At 43.4% G+C, this 19781-nt stretch overlaps 1 protein-coding gene across 1 annotated transcript in view; it reads left to right on the forward strand.

The window, feature by feature from the left end:
* The first annotated feature begins 4193 nt into the window (after positions 1–4193).
* LOC124596175 (UPF0764 protein C16orf89 homolog) overlaps positions 4194–19781 on the forward strand; it is a 57823-nt gene continuing 42235 nt past the window's right edge. The window contains exon 1 of the mRNA XM_047135213.1: positions 4194–4376. Within this exon, the coding sequence (XP_046991169.1) occupies positions 4196–4376 (181 nt within the window). The 5' untranslated portion in view covers positions 4194–4195. The remainder of the gene's footprint in view (positions 4377–19781) is intronic.

Raw genomic sequence — 19781 nt, forward strand, 5'->3', positions numbered from 1 at the left:
ACAGGACACATTTAATTATATGTTAACCATATAGTCCGCAAACAAGTGTAATTAATGATAGAAAGCCTTTCATAGAGTGCCAGTGGCTTAATTCGTTTCAAAATTGAAGAAAATTAGACATGTACACTTGATCTGACATTCAGTACTGGCAGTATGTTCTTGTATAAAGTATGACAGCACGATGTTGATTCTTCATGATCAACGATTTATTTTACACCCAAGCGCTATTTTTGCACATCATCCACTTTTAGGCGAACATTTGTCACTACTATTTAGTACTAAGGACAGCTGTATTCCCACATATCGCGTAGTGACAGTGACCTCGGAACAAATCACTCAATTTGGCACCATGTTTAAATGTGTGTCGCCAGAATTTTAGCTGGCACCGCTTAAGTTGTGTGGGGAGACCTGACGTTAGAGTGTAACAGGGGTAGACTTAGAGCTTGAATTATCACCTCGAAAAGATTGAGGTATGGCCACGAAATCCGCTGATGGTGTTATTCCTTCTCTACACATTCGCTCTTCAGTGCATTTCTGCCAATCATTATGACTTGGCGGAGAACTTAACTGTAGAAGTCTGCATTTTTGCTCTTCAGTCCCACCCTCAAAATCGCCTCGTCGTCTTTCTGGAAATACACGGGGGCAGGGTGGTCAGCTAAAATTTGATAACCCAGAGAAGCAGTACGTGTGACTATGCAGAATGAGCTTGAACGTTGTCGTGGAGCAAAACCACTGGCTTGGACATCTTCGCTCGACTTCGTTTTGGCGGCATCCCGTGTCCTCGTCATGAGATTTCACTAGTATCCGCCTGTGCTTGTTTGCCCCTTGTGACCGTAATCTGCTAGCAGAACGCCATGGTATTCCCATAAAACATTCAGTATCATCTCGACCAGTGGTAACTGCATCTACGCCTTTATCGGCTGTGGTGAATTGACATTTTTCCATTGCTCGCTTTGCTCCTTTGACTTGGGACCAGCACTCGTCTGTGGTGACGAGGCGGCTATGGGCGTAATCCAGATTAGCCTGACACAGTTGCAATTTCTCTCCTGCTGCCTCGGTTTCATGTGCGTTTTGAATAACTGATATGAGCAGTCGCGGAACCCAGTGAAGGGCGACTTTTGTCACGTCCAGAATGCCGTGTAAAATGCTGAAACTGGTCCTTCACTGACCTTTTTTCCACTGTCGGCTCGATTGTGATATGCCTGTGCCCGAGCGCTAAGGTCTATCTTGCTATTCCTGCTTCTGCATAGAGACAGAGGCTCTCCCATGTAGTTCTTTGCCGGACGGTGTGGCCGAGCTCTTCTAGGCGCTTCAGTCTGGAACCGCGCGACCGCTACGGTCGCAGGTTCGAATCCTGCCTCGGGCGTGTATGTGTGTGATGTCCTTCGGCTAGTTAGGTTTAAGTAGTTCTAAGTTCTAGGGGACTGATGACCTCAGATGTTAAGTCCCATAGCGCTCAGAGCCATTTGAACCATTTGTAACTTTATGTTTTCGAGGAGCCGCGCGGGATTAGCCGAGCGGTCTAAGGCGCTGCAGTCATGGACTGTGCGGCTGGTTCCGGCGGAGGTTCGAGTGCTCTCTCGGGCATGGATGTGTGTGTTTGTCCTTAGGATAATTTAGGTTAAGTAGTGTGTAAGCTTAGGGAATGATGACCTTAGCAGTTAAGTCCCTTAAGATTTCACACACATTTGAACATTTTTTTGTTTTCGAGGTGGCGGTTCGAACATGAGAAAAGCGTATTGGTGACGTGAGCAATACGTCTTCCGGTGTGGAGTTCAAATTGTCTTTGGCTAATCTAACGAGCGAGAAGGTCAGGTGCGTGGGTGGGTACCGACTGCGCGCGGAAAGGTTTGCTGTTTGTCCAACTGTGCGACGGCAACTTCAGCATTACCTCAGCAAACAGGTCGACTACGATGAGGTATGTTATAACAAGACGTCTGCGCTCGAGTATTTTATTTGCTACTTCGTACTGTTCGCACTGAAATGATGCTAGGACTGTTACTGCCCTATTCCTTGCAAGTAAGTAGCAAGTTACAAACGGATTGTAAACTTACTGTGGAGCAGCCGTGTGAGACGTTTCACAGGGCTTTCGGCCTGGATTTTCAGAGAGCGCTTTCACACATAGTATATAACTTTGTTTACGGTGTCGTCGAAACATTAAAATGAGTGATATAGACAGGCATCGTCGGTCTAACAAGGAACTTGAAAAACATGATCAACGTATACAGGAATTGATTTTAAAGTGCAGGAATGAAACTACGACCGTTTGAATAAATTAAGAAGCGGTTCTTATTATTTTCGTGAGCAATGAAAATAGTTTCCGTGCGCATTTAAAGACGTTGACGAGTGCACCATTATGGGCATGACTATTTTATCAATCATCTTTATCCATAACTACACTGCCGGCCATTAAAATTGCTACACCGCGAAGATGACGTGCTACAGGCGCGAAATTTAACCGACAGGAAGAAGATGCTGTGATATGCAAATGATTAGCATTTCAGAGCATGCACACAACGTTGGCGCCGGTGGCGACACCTACAACGTGCTGACATGAGGAACGTTTCCAACCGATTTCTGATACACAAACAGCAGTTGACCGGCGTTGCCTGGTGAAACGTTGCTGTGATGCTTCGTGTAAGGAGGAGGAATGCGTACCATCACGTTTCCGACTTTGATAAAGGTCGGATTGTAGCCTATCACGATTGCGGTTCATCGTATCGCGACATTGCTGCTCGCGTTGGTCGAGATCCCATGACTGTTAGCAGAATATGGAATCGGTGGGTTCAGAAGGGTAATTCGGAACCCCGTGCTGGATCGCAACGGCCTCGTATCACTAGCAGTCTAGATGACAGGCACCTTATCCGCATGGCTGTAACGGATCGTGCAGCCACGTCTCGATCCCTGAGTCAACAGATGGGGACGTTTGCAAGACAACAACCATCTGCACGAACAGATCGAAGACGTTTGCAGCAGCACGGACTATCAGCTTGGAGACCATCGCTGCGGTTACCCTTGACCCTGCATCACAGACAGGAGCGCCTGCGATGATGTACAGAACGACGAACCTGGGCGCACGAATGGCAAAACGTCATTTTTTCGGATGAATCCAGATTCTGTTTACAGCATCATGATGGTCGCATCCGTGTTTTTCGACATGGTGGCGTAAGCACATTGGAGGCGTGTATACGTCATCGCCATACTGGCGTATCACCCGGCTTGATGGTATGGGGTGCCATTGGTTACACGTCTCGGTCACCCCTTGTTCGCACTGACGGCACTTTGAACAGTGGACGTTACATTTCAGATGTGTTACGACCCGTGGCTCTACCCTTTATTCGATCCCTGCGAAACCCTACGATTCAGCAGGATAATGCACGACCGCATGTTGCAGGTCCTGTACGGGCCTTTCTGGACACAGAAAATGTTCGACTGCTGCCCTGGCCAGCACGTTCTCAAGATCTCTCACCAATTGAAAACGTCTGGTCAATGGTGGCCGAGCACCTGGCTCGTCACAATACGGCAGTCACTACTCTCGATGAACTGTGGTATCGTGTTGAAGCTGCATGGGCAGCTGTACCTGTACACGCCATCCAAGCTCTGTTTGACTCAATGCCCAGGTGTATCAAGGCCGTTATTACGACCAGAGGTGGTTGTTATGGTTATTGATTTGTCAGGATCTATGCACCCAAATTGCGTGAAAATGTAATCACATGTCAGTTCTAGTATAATATATTTGTCCAATGAATACCCGTTTATCATCTGCATTTCTTCTCGGTGTAGCAATTTTAATGGCCAGTAGTGTATTATGATATAGCTTAGAAGTAATGGAGAGTGCTAAGTCTCTGAAAATGGGATGGAATTTGCTGCAGTGCGACCGTTGGTTTTCCCCCGCTTGCAGTTAACTTCAGCATCCGCAGTGCAGCTATTTCGAAAAGTGGCCGAAAGAGCAGTTGACCACTTCAAGAGCAGGTGAAATTTGGTGTCTGCGCGCAGTCGGCATCACCCGTGACTTGTCTCCGAAGCTATACTGCAGCACGGTGTTGTTTATACGGCGTCTTCGGTGTACCCAAGTGTGCGCCGGCTGCCGCGTGCCTACGTCACTGGCAGGGCTGCGCAGGCGCCGGCTGCGCACGGAGGACGCGCCTGCCTCGGCCGCAGGTGTCGGCAGGTGGGACGCCCGCCCTCAGAAGCCATGCAGACGCGCAGCCAGCTGATTCTGCTGGCGCTGCCGCTGCTGCTACGGCCGGGCGCCGCGGCGGCGGCGGATGAGCTGCAGCAGCGGGCGCTGCTGGCTCTGTCCGACGCACTCGCCTACCTGGAGGGCCAGTCGCAGGCGCTCCTCGACTCCGTGTTCGCCGTCGCCATCGCCGACGGTAAGCTGTCTGCACACCAAAGAGTCCCCTTTTTTTCCTCCTGCTGGTTACGCAGCCACCGCCTGGTGTTTTAGGAATGTTATAGTATGTTGGAAGGTAAGGTTACTGTTGGGTTGGCAGAAGAGCCAACACCGTGTTACGAGTGGAGGCCGAAACGCACGCGTTTTAGCTCACGCAGGCTGGCGTGAGGAGGAAAGGACTATACTGACGTGTGGTCTGGAACATGACAAGGAATTAGAATTCAGAAAGCGGACGTGATTATTTTGATACTTAACTTTAATCCATTAATGATGAACGTCACTCTTGACGGTACATGATTCACAATATTGTCTGTTCAGAATTCATTCTAAATACTGAATATGGCTCCTTGCTAGGTCGTAGCAAATGACGTAGCTGAAGGCTATGCTAAACTATTGTCTCTGCAAATGAGAGCGTATGTAGGCAGTGAACCATCGCTAGCAAAGTCGGCTGTACAACTGGGGCGAGTGCTAGGGAGTCTCTCTAGACCTGCCGTGTGGCGGCGCTCGGTCTGCAATCACTGACAGTGGCGACACGCGGGTCCGACGTATACTAACGGACCGCGGCCGATTTAAAGGCTACCACCTAGCAAGTGTGGTGTCTGGCGGTGACACTACAGTTACATTTAATCGGAAGCGTCGTAGCTTTTCTTAAAAAAAAAAAAAACTATGGTATTTCGACGAAGGAGAATTCCTATAACAGTAGCTAGTGGTTGATGATAACTTATTAACAGTGCAAAAATTCCGTCTGCTGATTTCCGTAGAGTGTAAATGCGAAGAGGAGGAGGAAGAGCAGATTAGCGTTTAACGTCCCATCGACAACAAGGTCATAAAAGACGGAGCACAAGCTCGGATTAGGGAAGGAAATCAGCCGTGCCCTTTCGAAAAATCATCCCGGCGTTTGCCTCCAGCAATTTAGGGAAATCACGAAAAACCTAAACCAGGATGGTCGGACGCGGATTTGAACCGTCGTCCTCCCGAATGCGAGTCCAGTGTGGTAAATGCGAAGAATTTGTGACTCATATCTCCTGCTGTTTCTCTAACATATTCGCAGTAAGTATTTCAGAATAAAATTCCGTCGTCAATTGCACAAGTATCTTTTTCTTTCGCTTTACCGGCTTCAACAGATTAATCTGTCATCTTCAGAAACTTACAAAATTTGGGATATTATAAATCAGTAGAAATTGGCTATGCATTTATGTAAACTATAAGAAGTGTGTTACAGAGACTTACTTACTGTTAGTATTGATTTAGAAGACGTCAATATCTTCTACATAGAACCATAATACTGCGACATGTCCAAAATGTACATAATTTGTATGATAATTAAAAGCACAGACTGATAATTTGTAGTAAATGAATGACACTTATGTACATAGGGAAGTTGTGTTAGCGGCAAGAAACACATATAAAAGCACGTAGAATCTATAAGTAACGTATATAAGTCAAGTTATATACGATACATTTTATATATGTTCCTTGGTGTTAGCACACAGAAACTTAACTACGTACATAAATGTAACTTATTTACTGTAAATTATCAAATTGTGTTTATAATTATCACAAACAATACGAGTATATACATTTTTGGACATTTAATGGCGTTATACTTCCGTGAAGACGATATCCTCCGTGGTTCAAATGGCTCTGAGCACTATGGGACTTAACATCTGAGTCGTCAGTCCCCTAGAACTTAGAACTACTTAAACCTAACTAACCTAAGGACTTCACACTCATTCATGCCAGAGACAGGATTCGAACCTGCGACCGTAGCAGCAGCGCGGTTCCGGACTGAAGCGCCTAGAACCGCTCGGTCACAGCGGCCGGCTACAACCTATTTTTCAGGTCTGACGACAGTACTTTGACATTTTAAATTTATTCTTTGGAGCGAATCTTACCACAAATAACCTTGTTGCTGTTTAGATTATGTTGTCTCGAAATGTCGAAAAAATATTTCGGCACAGTTTTATTTTTGCCATAACTGCAACACCTCTACATATACACCTACACTCTGCAATACAGCGTGTACTTCCCGCTCCACCAGTTACTAAGGCTTTTTTCCGTTCCATCCGCGCATGGAAGGCGGGAATAATGACTACTGAAACGCATCTGTGTGTGGTGTAACCAGCCTGGCCTACGCGACACGTAGGGGGTTATAGCACAGAGTGGTTATAATTAAACTTTCGCTACTTGAGCCAGTGTAGATGGAACCACCTTTATAGGAAAGATGTTCAGACTGAGCGCTGCAGGATTTGCGTTTTTGGAAGTTTATGTTATGACTTGCGGTTAGGTGCCAGTACTGGCACGGCGACATAGGGCTGAAACAAGTATCAGCGTGCATTACAGTTGCAGACAGCCAAAACTGGTCTGGACAATACGAGCAGGGTTTTACTCGTAGGGCTTTTTTTATCAAAACAATAGCAATACTACTGGTGCTCTTCGCGAGTATAGACTCATTAACGGAACACGGAGAGGCCCTCTTTCCGCACGGGGTTGAAGAACATCATTCAGAAGTCCGAGTTAACTGCCGATTTGGGAATTGCTCCTGGGAGAGGCCAACGGCGAACTGCGCCACAAATCGTTGAAGAAGTTGCTGTTGTTATGGCTGAGAATGCTGGACGCAATGTGCGATCTTCCAGCTTCGTCACTGCAACTGAAAATTCCGTGATCCTCCGTTCGAAAAGTGCTACGAAAGAACTCTAGTGCGGATCCAGGCCATCGTGGTCGCAACATTCTGCAACGCTTGTAACCAACCTTAAACGTAAACATGGTACGCAGTTAACAGAGTTACTCTTTCACATACAAATGAAAATGTATTTCTTTCAATGATGTATTCGTTATTTCACTTCGGCAAGTCCTTACACATGTTTCCACGAAGTTTCATTGTCCTTTGATCACTGGTTTTTCGTGGGAGCCCTCTGTAATAGCGATACTTTAATTGTAACCTCATTGTATATTCCTTGGTTCCTTACCTGAAGCAGCTGGTTGCTCAAAATTTGCAGGTAGGATTTCACGAGACAGTTGGCATCTGTCTTGAAGTCTCCCAGTTCTCCTACATCTCCATGAAGCTGTCATGTGATTTAAGCAAACCTGTGACCATTGGCACTGCCCTTCTGTGTATACGTTCAACAGCCCTCGTCATTCCCATTTGGTATGCGTTCCATACACTTAAGCGATAGTCTAGAACGGGTCTCACGAATGATTTGTAAGCAATCTCCTTTGCAGACTGATTGTCTTTCCACAGTATTCCACTAATGAACCGAAGTCTGCCACCTGATTTACCAACGATTGAGCCTAAGTGATAGTTCCGTTTCACATCCATACAAATTGTTACACCCAGATATTTGTGTGAGCTGTAGTCATGGCCTCACTGACTATTTGTGCACTTTTACAGCTGTGCAGCTAAAATATACAGCAATAAATAACAAGCCCCTACACCCTTCCATGGGACACACTGTGACGTTACTTTTACGTCTGTCGGCGACTCTTCATCCAAGATAACAAGCTACGTACACTCTGTCAAGAAATCTTCAGTCCAGTCACAAATTTCGCTTTATACCCACATACGACCGCACTTTCGACGAAAAGCGTAGGTTTGGTGCTGAGTCAAGAAATGCCAACTGCCTTAACCTAAGGCTTTCAAGCAATCGTGTGAGAAAAGCGTATGTTAGGTTTCGCATGACGGATATTTTCGGAATCCACACTGGTAGGAATGCTTGAGGTCCTCCTCTTGGTGATTTTTTTTTTACATTTGAGCCCAAATTTTCTGAGGTTTATGACTTTCTTAAAGTTTCCTTCTATTTTTATAAGAGTAATTCGACTTGCGTTTTACTTCACGCGAAGAGAAAGGAAATGGAGCTACAGGTAGGTTTTAACACCTCCGACAACGCACTCGTTACAGAGGGAATACAAAGTCCGATAGGAGAACGATGGGAATGGAAATTGGCTATCTTCTTTTCAGTGGAGCCATGTCAATATTTGTGTTAAAAGATCTGGGTAGCCACGATAAATCTAAATCGGGATGCATGGAGAGTGATTCGAGCTCCGAACCTCCTGAACGTGAGACGCTGAACGAGAATGGGCCAATTTGTCTAGTCAGTCTAAACAGATTCCTGCTTGTGCTGGTCAGCACTGACAATACAGTCACTGAATAAAAGGTTTTATATTTTCGCCTGCCATTATGAGTGTTCATCAATAATCTGAGTCAGCGTCCACACTATTCTTATAAAACTCTTCTCTCTAGCAACATTCGCATTTAACACGAATAAAAAGTGAATAGTTTAGACGGACCTGTCTGCAGCGCCTTCCACACAGCTATAAACGAATCTCTCTCCACGACCTTACATAATGTGAGCAGGTGCCTAACTTCCTCAATTGCAGCATGAACTCGCTAACTGCTCATTAACAACAGCACTTATCGTGATGTAAAAAGTTCGCCCAATTATAGTCACAAATTATTTATTCCTACTGTGTCACATTTAATACTTCCATTATTCAAAATATTGAATCGTCTACTACTTGAACATTACAGGTTGAACTGACAGCTGAATAATTTTTGTGTATTAAACGAAGTAAATTATATAGAGGTATGTGCTACGCAGTAAAGTGACTTACAAGCTGGAAATAATAAACGACTTCTGAAGAGATATGTTGAAAACAACACCACTAAAATATCAGCGTCATAATTATGTAACGTATGAGGCCATATTCAAAGAAATAGTTCAAAGTTCTCTAATGGGTTTAAATGTTGTTTCACGATTATTCCCGGGAATTTGTGTGCTGCTGCGTACTTCGTAATTGCGTTATTTTCTAGTACTTGCCGGTTAGAAATCAAAAATCGCTACAAGTAACGGTGTAGTCTGTAAAATTAAATGCTTTTTTCGTTGCGGATGCTACGTTTGATCCACAAGACTGGGTACAGTGTACTAGAAGTGAGCGTCTCGACGGAAAGTGTCCTCTGTAGACAGGATATGACTCTTTGTGTTGTTCCGGACTTACAAGCGTCGTATTGACATGGGTCACAAGCTATACAAAATAAAGGAGTAAGTTGGCTATCTGATTCGGCTGCATTTTCCGAATGAGTCTAATTACGACCGTAAGAGTCACATGAGACGATTCTTTTATTGTGTGACTACTTTTGTGTTCATACACGCAACAGCGCAGCAGTATTGCACTCACTGTCTCTTTATCGCCATACGCGTTGTTCACAGAAAGCAGCCAGTGTGTGATGTTACGCAACAACGCGAATCCTTCATGAGAGATTCCACAAATAAGCTCGTGTTTGCTGCGGCGGGAATCAGATGGTTACCGTTCTCTAAGCTGACATGGTGCTCCGGAAAAATTGCCGACCATTGCGGGCTGGTGCGAAAATATTTTTCCACACAAGCGACGTATCTGTCGCATCCCCCCCTACTCCCAGACATTAGTTGCCTTTCCTTGGGCTCTTGTTAAGACCTTTAAAAATAGATCTAAATGTTTTGGTCTTGGAAACAGATTGTGTTTCCCTCTGAAATAAGTAGGAGTAAGTTTTGTACCTAGAGGACAGTGTACCTAGAAACACACGATATTGTTTGGACGTTACTTCAGACTACTAAATTACAGGTCCATATGCAGCAGGATTTTGGAACATATATCGCGTTCGAACATTGTGAATAACCTCGAAGAAAGCGGTCTATTGGCACACAATCAACATGGGTTTAGAAAATATCGTTCCTGTGAAACACAACTAGCTCTTTATTCACATGAAGTGTTGAGTGCTATTGACAAGGGATTTCAGATAGATTCCGTATTTCTGGATTTCCGGAAGCCTTTTGACACGGTACCACACAAGCGGCTCGTAGTGAAATTGCGTGCTTATGGAATATCGTCTCAGTTATGGGACTGGATTCGTGATTTCCTGTCAGAGAGGTCACAGTTCGTTGTAATTGACGGAAAGTCATCGAGTACAACAGACGTGATTTGTGGCGTTCCCCAAGGTAGTTTTATAGGCCCTTTGCTGTTCCTTATCTATATAAACGATTCGGGAGACAATCTGAGGAGCCGTCTTAGGTTTTTTGCAGATGACGCTGTCATTTATCGACTAATAAAGTCATGAGAAGATCAAAACAAACTGCAAAGCGATTTAGAAAAGCTATCTGAATGGTGCGAAAAGTGGCAGTTGACCTTAAATGACGAAAAGTGTGAGGTCATCCACATGAATGCTAAAAGGAACCCGTTAAACTTCGGTTACACGATAAATCAGTCAAATATATAGGCCGTAAACTCAACTAAATATCTAGGTATTAAAATCAGGAACAACTTAAATTGGAAGGAACACATAGAAAATGTTGCGGGGAAGGCTAACCAAAGACTGCTTTTTAGTGGCAGGACACTTAGAAAATGTAACAGACCTGCTAAGGAGACTGCCTACACTACGCTTGTCCATCCGTTTTTAGAATACTGCTGCACGGTGTGGGATCCTTACCAGATAGGAATGACGGAGTACATCGAAAAAGTTGAAAGAAGGGCAGAACGTTTTGTATTATCGCGAAATATGGGAAGGAGTTTCACAGAAATGATACAGGATTTGGGCTGGAAATCATTAAAAGAAAGGCGGTTTTCGTTGCGACGGAATCTTGTCACGACATTCCAATCACCTACTTTCTTCTCCGAATGCGAAAATATTTTGCTGACGCCGACCTACATAGGGAGAACGATCACCACGATAAAATAAAGGAAACCAGAGCTCGTAGGGAAAGCTATAGGTGTTCGTTCTTTCCGCGCGCTATACAAGTTTGGAATAATAGAGAATTGTGAAGGTGGTTCTATGAACCCTCTGCCAGGCACTTAAAGGTGATTCGCAGAGTATCCACGTAGATGTACATGTAGTGATTTTACTGTCATAGGAAAGAATGCACAGTAGAGACCACCATAAGCACTTACCACCGTTTTCTCTACATGTTCTGTTGTTGTTAGACATGAGGTTGTGCTGTACATAGCAACTGTAAGTATTTTACGATCTACACGTATAACTGCTGAACAATACATAAAACTGTTGGAATATACTGTTAATTCTTCTGGTGCAGGAGTTTATGGTGAGAAAAACGCTATGCCTTTTTAGAACTATTTATATAACATGAGAGCAGTTAGCCACACTTTCTCGGTCACGCTCCACCCTGTACCTTGAAACAGAAGAAGGTCTTTTATCGAGCAACATGTGATGCTTGCAAACGAAACTGAGTTTGAACAATGTCTTAACAATTTTACCTGTCTTGAAAATGGACATTGTATTAGTTTTCAATAGCTTCTGTTTCGAAATATATTTAACTTGTAAGTGGTTGCTATTAGTAGCTTACTTCTACTTACTTTCGCTTAACATAGTGATTATTGGTGTGGTAGCAGAAGAATAGTGAAACAGGTAGAGCAGTAAATCGTAGCATTGATAAGATTTTCTCGACTGCAACAATTTTAAATTTCGACCGAAAACTTGTTCCTAGGTGCATGGTAATATTACACCTTTGAACATGTTTCCACATTTGAAAAACTCTTAATTTTTCAGAGTAATTTGTGTAATGGCAGAAATTGACTGCATGACATAAAAAGTGAATGCCATAATTTAAAAAAGAAGTAAGAAAATACAGTGTGTTTCAAAAAGAATGAGCTGATTTCAAAACTCCATATTTATTGATAAAAACATACAACAAACGTGGTATAATTGCAAAATACTCAGAAAATCATAAAGTTATAGCTACGCTAAAACGAATACTATATGTGTTTGCCATCAGCAGCACGAACAAAATATAGACGATAGTCAGATTTGTCATAAACTTTTCACAATGTATCTGCTTTTACAGAAGTTATGGCAGCTGTTATTCTGTTCTTCACTTCTTCTATGCAACGAGGTAAAGGGGAGATGAACACTCTTTCCTTGACACATCACCACAGGAAAAAACCGCATGAGGTCATGTCTAGCGATCTTGCGACGCCAAGAACGCAGGAGTCCACAAACCAAAAGAGTTTGCACTAATTGTACTCTGTACCGTTTATACATCAAATGACGCCTTAATACACACCATACAGTCATATGAGGCATTGCCAGTTCTCTGCTTGCGCGGCGAGTAGACTTTCGTGGTCTCTGCTCAAAAGAATTTGGATGCAGTTGGATCAGTGCCCATTAAAAGCACGCTCGATGGAAACCACTAACTCAGTCTTTGCAAACTGCAACACACAAAACGATTTCTGTTGAGCGGACGCCATCTTACTCTTGACTTACTGTAAACTGAAAAGACACATTGACTGACATATAACGGCGATTTTCTCAAACTTTCGGTCACGTTGATTCAAACACACATATTTCCTTGCTCGCACGTCCCATGTTTCGTAATTATTACAGTCCAAAATCAGGTCATTCTTTTTGAAACATCCTATATAAACTTCCGTTACAGCACTAGCTAGAGGCGAGAGTCTGAAGAAGTGGCTGGTTCAAATGGCTCTCAGCACGATGGGACTTCCAGAATGGGATTTTCACTTTGCAGCGGAGTGTGCGCTGATATGAAACTTCCTGGCAGATGAAAACTGTGGCCCGACCGAGACTCGAACTCGGGACCTTTGCCTTTCGCGGGCAAGTGCTCTACCATCTGAGCTACCGATAAATATGCTTAAAACTTTTATGTCTGCAACTGAACAGGAAAACATAATTTTTGTTTGATACGAAAGAGAAGTAAATAAATTCATGTATATCGCCATCTACATCTACATATACGTTCAATAAATCAATATGAAGTGCATAGCAGAGAGTACGTCCCATTGTACTCTTTATAAGGGTTTTATTCCCTTTACATTGGCGTACGGACAGCAGGAAAAATGACTGCTTAGATGCCTCTGTGCGTGCTGTAATTAGTCTAATCTTGTCTTTGCAATCCGTGGGGGAACGATACATAGCGTGCTGTAGTATATTCCTAGATTTAACAGTTCAAGTCGGTTCTAGAAACTTTCTAAGTGGGCTTTATCGGGGTAGCTTGCACCATCCCAAGCTACAGCCAGTTCAGTCCTTTCAGCATCTTCGTGACTCTCTCCCATGGGTCAAATGAACCCTTGATCATTTGTGTTTACCTTCTTTGCATCCGTTCAATATCCCCAAAAATGTTCAAATGTGTGTGAAATCGTATGGGACTTAACTGCTAAGGTCATCAGTCCCTAAGCTTGCACACTACTTAACCTAAATTTTCCTAAGGACAAACACAAACACCCGTGCCCGAGGGAGGACTCGAACCTCCGCCGGGGCCAGTCGCACAGTCCATGACTGCAGCGCCTGAGACCGCTCGGCTAATCCCGCGCGGCTCAGTATCCAGTGTTAGTCCTATTTCGAATGGTTCGCACTCACTTGAGCAATATCCTACCAAGGGTCGCACGAGATTGTTGTACGCTGTCTCCTTTGCAGACTGGTTGCATTTCGCTGGTCTACCAATGAACACAGTTTGCCACGTGCTTTACCTACGACTGAGCCTAAGTGACCGTTCCATTTCATATTCCTACAAAGTATGACATCAGGGAACTCACATGAGTTGACAGGTTCCAATTGTGAATCATTGATATCATACACTGAAGCGCCAAATAAACTGGTATAGGCATGCGTATTCAAGTAGAGAGAAATGTAAACAGGCAGATTACGGCGCTGCTGTCGACGACGCCTATACAAGACAACAAGTGTCTGGTGCAGTTGTTAGATCTGTTACTGCTGCTGCAAGGGCAGATTATCAAGATTTAAGTTAGTTTGAGCGTGATGTTGTAGTCGGCGCACGAGCTATGGGATACAGCGTCTCCGAGGTAGCGATGAAGTGGCGATTTCCCCGTACGACCATTTACGAGTGCACCGTGAATATCAGGAATCATCAGAAAAACATCAAATCCCCGATATCGCTGCGGCCGCAAAATGATCCTTCAAGAACTGGACCAACGACGACTGAATAGATTCGTTCAGCGTGAGGGAAGTGCAACCTTTCTGCAAATTGCTGCAGAGTTCAGTGCCGGGCCATCAACAGGTGTCAGCGTGCGAACCATTCAACGAAACATCATCGATATGAGCTTTCGGAACCGAGGGCCCTCTCGTGTACCCTTGATGACTGCACGAAACAAAGCTTTACGTCTCGCCTGGGCCCGTCAACACCGACATTCCGCTATCGATGACTGGAAACATGCTGCCTGGTCGGACGAGTCTCGTTTCAAAGTGTGTCGACCGGATGGAAGTGTACGGATATGGAGACAACCGCATGAATCCATGGACCCTGTATGTCAGCAGGGGACTATACAAGCTGGTGGAGGCTCTGTAACGGTGTGGGGCGTGTGCAGTTGGAGTGATACGGGACACCTGATACGTCTGGATACGACTCTGACAGGCGAAACTTACATGAGCATCCTGTCCGATCACCTGCATCCATTCATGTTCATTGTGCATTCCGACGGACTTGGGCAATTCCAGCAGGACAATGCGACATTCCAAACGTCCAGAAATGCTACAGAGTGTCTACAGGAACACACTTCTGAGTTTAAACACTTCAGCTGGCCACCAAACTCCCCAGAGAACAACATTATTGAGCATATCTGGGATGCCTTGCAACGTGCTGTTCAGAAGAGATCTCCAACTCCTCGTAATCTTACGGATTTATTGACAACCCTGCAGGATTCATGGTATCAATTCCCTCCAGCACTACTTCAGACACCAGTCGAGTCATGGCACGTCGTGTTGCCACACTTCTGCGTGATCGCGGGGACCTTACACGATATTAGGTAAATGTACCAGTTTTTTGGCTCTTCAGTGTAGTTTATTGGGAGAATTTCAGGCAACGGTTGTTGATCTGTAAACGAGGCTGCATATTGGACACTAGTGCAACCCATAATTGAGTACTGCTCGGGTTTTTGGATCCGCGCCTGGTCGAATTAAAGGAAGACATCGTAGCAGTTCAGAGACGAGCTGCTAGATTTGTTACCGGTAGGTTCGAAAAACACGCACGTATTATGCATATATATATATATATATATATATATATATATATATATATATATATATATATATCTGCGGGGGGGGGGAAGAAAAATAAAAGGGCTGGAGCTAATGATATTAGCTGCATCAGGACTTTATGCGAAATCACCGACGACGAGTGAAAATGTGTGCCGAATACAGAAGGTTCTACTGAAGGGGGACGTTGATGAAAAACACATACTATTTGAAAAATGCATCCACAGTTTTGGAGATATGTCAATGAAATTTTGTATCACTCTTTGTATGAAACTAACACATTTACATATAAAATCCTTTGATTATATATATTCAACTTATTTAAATAAAATTTGAAGTTTTATTTTCAAAAAATAATGTATGTCCCTTTTTCTCAGAAAGTATTCAAGAGATTTCTACAAAAATTTCTCTGTTTCATCTCTTTATATGTTGTAAGATTCTGTCACGAGGTTTTTGTAATAGGTGAAATAGGAGATTTTCATATTTTTTAAATTATAATCACACAAGTACAATTTTAAATTCATGCAAAATACTAAGCACCTTTCCCCATATCTCAGCTTGCAATCAGAATTTCAAAATTTGCTCTTGAGACGACGTTTATTAGGTTTACAGAAATATGCGTACAAAATTTCATAACTCTAGCATTCATAGAATCTGAGGAAAATGTACATAAACTTTAAAAAACAAGCTTTTCAGGAAACGCAATTTAAAGTTCAACCTAACTTTTTTCCCTTATGTATTTTTAGGGCATCGTTTACTTGTGAGTGAATTTATAGACTCATTTGGATTTTGGGTTTTACCATCATCATACTTTTTGAGAAGTGCAGGATCGGCCAAAGATAATCTATAAATCCAAAGAGTTTGTATCACGGCCTTCTAGATGCATCACGCCCATGTTTGGTTGAAAGTAATACACAGAATCGTTGTTCGCTGAGCTGGTATTGAAGTGCTGCTTCAAACTGTGGGCGTGGCAGGGAGGCCACGTCACACTTTTAATTAATTTTCAACATTGAAACTATGGGAACATACTGTCCACGAGTTGTACTAACAAATAAAAAATAAATTGAAAACTGACGTTTTTGGTCAATTTCGTCAACGTCCCCCATTAATGGGCAGTTGCCTAAACCCCTGCACCACCCAGGCACAATGGTTATCGCAATTGTGCGGAATATCTCGGCACACTATATAAATGATTCACCTCGCTGGGCGGGTGCACATTTACGCTCGACCTCGGACGGAAATCTAAAATTGGGGAACACGGAGGACGTGGACGGGGACAGCAGATAGGTGGCGCTGGGTGGCGTGCCGAGACAGTCTGCGCAGCTGCGATGAAGTTTGTGTCCGGGTGGCGCAGTGAGCAGGACATCCTGGGCTAGAGTCCCAGTGAGGCAGATTTTTTTTCCACTCGTCACTACTGATTCCGCATGAACTCCCGATGCAGCTGATCTCATTAGTTCCATTCCTCTCCTTTCCTTCTTCCCCCTCCACCTTCAGTTTACATAATATCTATCACAGATGTGGATTCCACGTGATGGCTATTCTTACGCATTCGTATATTACGGAGGTGCTTCGTGACCTCAAATGGAAACCCCTGGAGGGGGGGGGGGGGGGGGGGGGGGGAAGGCGACGTTCTTTTCAGGGAACACTACTGAGAAAATTTAGAGAACGGTTACTTGAAACTGAATACAGAACGATTCTGCTGGTGCCAACGTACATTTCGCGTAAGGACAGCAAAGACTAGAGGAATTAGGGCCCGTACAGAAGCATACAGGTAGACGTTTTTGTCTCGCTCTATTTACTAGTGGAACAGGAAAGGAAATGACTAGTACTGGTACAACGTACCCTCCGCCACACACAGTACAGTGGCTTTCGGAGTAAGTATGTAGATGCAGCTGTAGATGTAGATATGCCTGTATGTACTTCTACATCATATTTTTGATAAAAGTGATTTCTGGTAGTCAAATATTTGATAGTCCAATCAGTCTACGACACACTTCACGCATTATTGTTTTACTGGGAGAGACTTGTATATTAAGTTACAGTACTCACTTAACATAAATGTAATCGAGCTGTGTTTGCGGTCATTCGGTTTGTAATTTCATCAGCGTCAGAATCTGTGATATAAATTGAATTGCTGGATTTACAATACGCTCTTTCTCTGTTTGGGCTAGGTGTAATGGTTGCATTACTGTCACCAATGTGAGCATGGAATCGCCCTGGAAAAACTTATGATCTACACATTGTCTATTGTTTCTTCAAAAATACCACTGTTGCAGGCAGTTGTTTGTTATGAAACGCAAGTAATATACTGACATGAGCCCTAGAATAATTACTCATAGGCCTTTAGGAAGTCACACCGCTTGAAATACTAATTTCAGATACTTACTTCCTACCTCAACATACTCTGGAGAGGATTCTCTATCATCTACAGTATACAATTTTAACCCTGACTGTTTGGAACAACCGTGTCTCACAAAATTTGTTATTTTCCTTTTTGGTAGAAACGCATTAACTTTTTCAGAAGCGTAGATATGTTTGAGTATTATTTTTAAATTTTACGTGTTCTTTAATTTCCTAAGTTACTCTTATATTCACACAAACCTTCACATTCTATAGTTCAACAAAGCTGATGGTGCATTCGGCGCCAAAAACGTTGCTTAACACACATGCTTATGGCTTAAAAATGACTCCCCATTACTTTTATTCCATTTATTATTACTTCCTAAACAACATTATCGGCGTGTAACTACGAGAAAGGTCCGCTTGATATGCTTGTGCGTTGAATTCTTACGAGAGATCGATGCTCCTCCGGAATCGCTGTGAAAATTTTACCACGACTGACTCTCGAGTGCAATTGCCTCTTACCTCAGCGACAGCTTGATTCGTTCCCGTCTCTAGTTCCACTCTGCGGAGAGCTCGAAATGAATAGCAAAGCTGCCCATGTATCACCGTAACACCTGCTGGCACCCGAGTCTTGGGTCTGCATTCTAAATTCACGCCTTGTGTCTACAACCGGGCAAGTCGGGATATATACGGCGTGCTGTAACTATTGCTTATACGACACGCGATATATTGTACATGCGTATAAAAAAGGTAGCTGCTATCGTTACATGGGCGTAAATTTACACAGTCCATTAATTTTCGGTTAATATAAACTCAATCTTTTAACTTATTCTTCACTAAATCATGAATAGCTGAAAATGTATACGTGACTTTGCATATTTTATCTCCTCTCTTCAGCAGCAATTTTCTTGCAAGTATATTTCAGTTCGTAGAAAAATTATACAATAACAACAATGTAAAAATCATTCGTCTCTGAATTTTATAAAAACGAATTATTTACTCGTCGTCACTTAAATACAAACCGCAAAAGTGCTGTGACTCAGTTTACAAGTGACAATTATTTGTGAAACACTGCTAACGCAATAAAAAAATATATTTTTAAACGAAGAATCAACCGAAGTTAAAAATGCTTTATTTTGATGTATTTTTTTCCCTACCCTTAACAGCAAATACACTTGATTTTTACACATCACAGATGGCAACCCAAGTAGGGAAGCAGTAACAGCAGACTGATTCGTGAGGAGAGCGTAATGACTTCGTGTGTGAAGCAGTCATTGGATATAACTTGAGTAACGAATTCATCTGAGACAGTTCAGCCCTTTTATTTAGGCCCACGTCGACTCTTGGTGGCGTGATTGTTAAGTGCAAACGAGAAGAAGCAGTCATATCTGTAACAAGACGAGGCAGTTCTCACGCACTGACGCACAGGAATCGATCAGCGTTGCGGAGGATGGTGGTAAAAAAATTGCGTGAAATCAGCGGAAGGAGTCATTAGTGAGTTCCAAAGAGCTACCAGTGGTCCAGCTACCACAGTGACTGTGCGTAGGGAGTTAAAGGGAATAGTGCACAATGGTCGAGCAATTCCTTACAGGCCATATATTTCTATAGTCAATGCTAAGCGACCTGCTGTGGGCTGAGGCCCCAAACACGTCTGTGAGCCTGTGGGAAAGTCAGAAGGACGTCAACATCTGCAGACGTTAACAGCGACAAATCGTCTGCGGTCTCCCGCCTGAACGACGCATTACACGCTAATAGCTTTTCCGAGACAGTGCAGCACATGACCTTCACCGTTTCTAACAGTTTTTTTCTAACAGTTTCTCTTACCTTTAACAGCAGTAACCAGGCAGCAGACTTCCCCATTTAATGAAGTGGATATAAGTTCAGATGTTTTTAGCTAACGTTACCGATTTGTGGCGTACGCCATTGTAAACGTTTGTGTGTTATATACAGGGTGTTTCAGATGACACGTATGCCCCTGTAACTTACAAAATAATAGGTGACAGGAAAATTTATTGTGGTAGGTCCACATATGAAACGTTACACTTTCTGCGG

The sequence above is a fragment of the Schistocerca americana genome, chromosome 2 (assembly GCF_021461395.2).
Source record: "Schistocerca americana isolate TAMUIC-IGC-003095 chromosome 2, iqSchAmer2.1, whole genome shotgun sequence".
Lineage (NCBI taxonomy): Eukaryota > Metazoa > Arthropoda > Insecta > Orthoptera > Acrididae > Schistocerca > Schistocerca americana.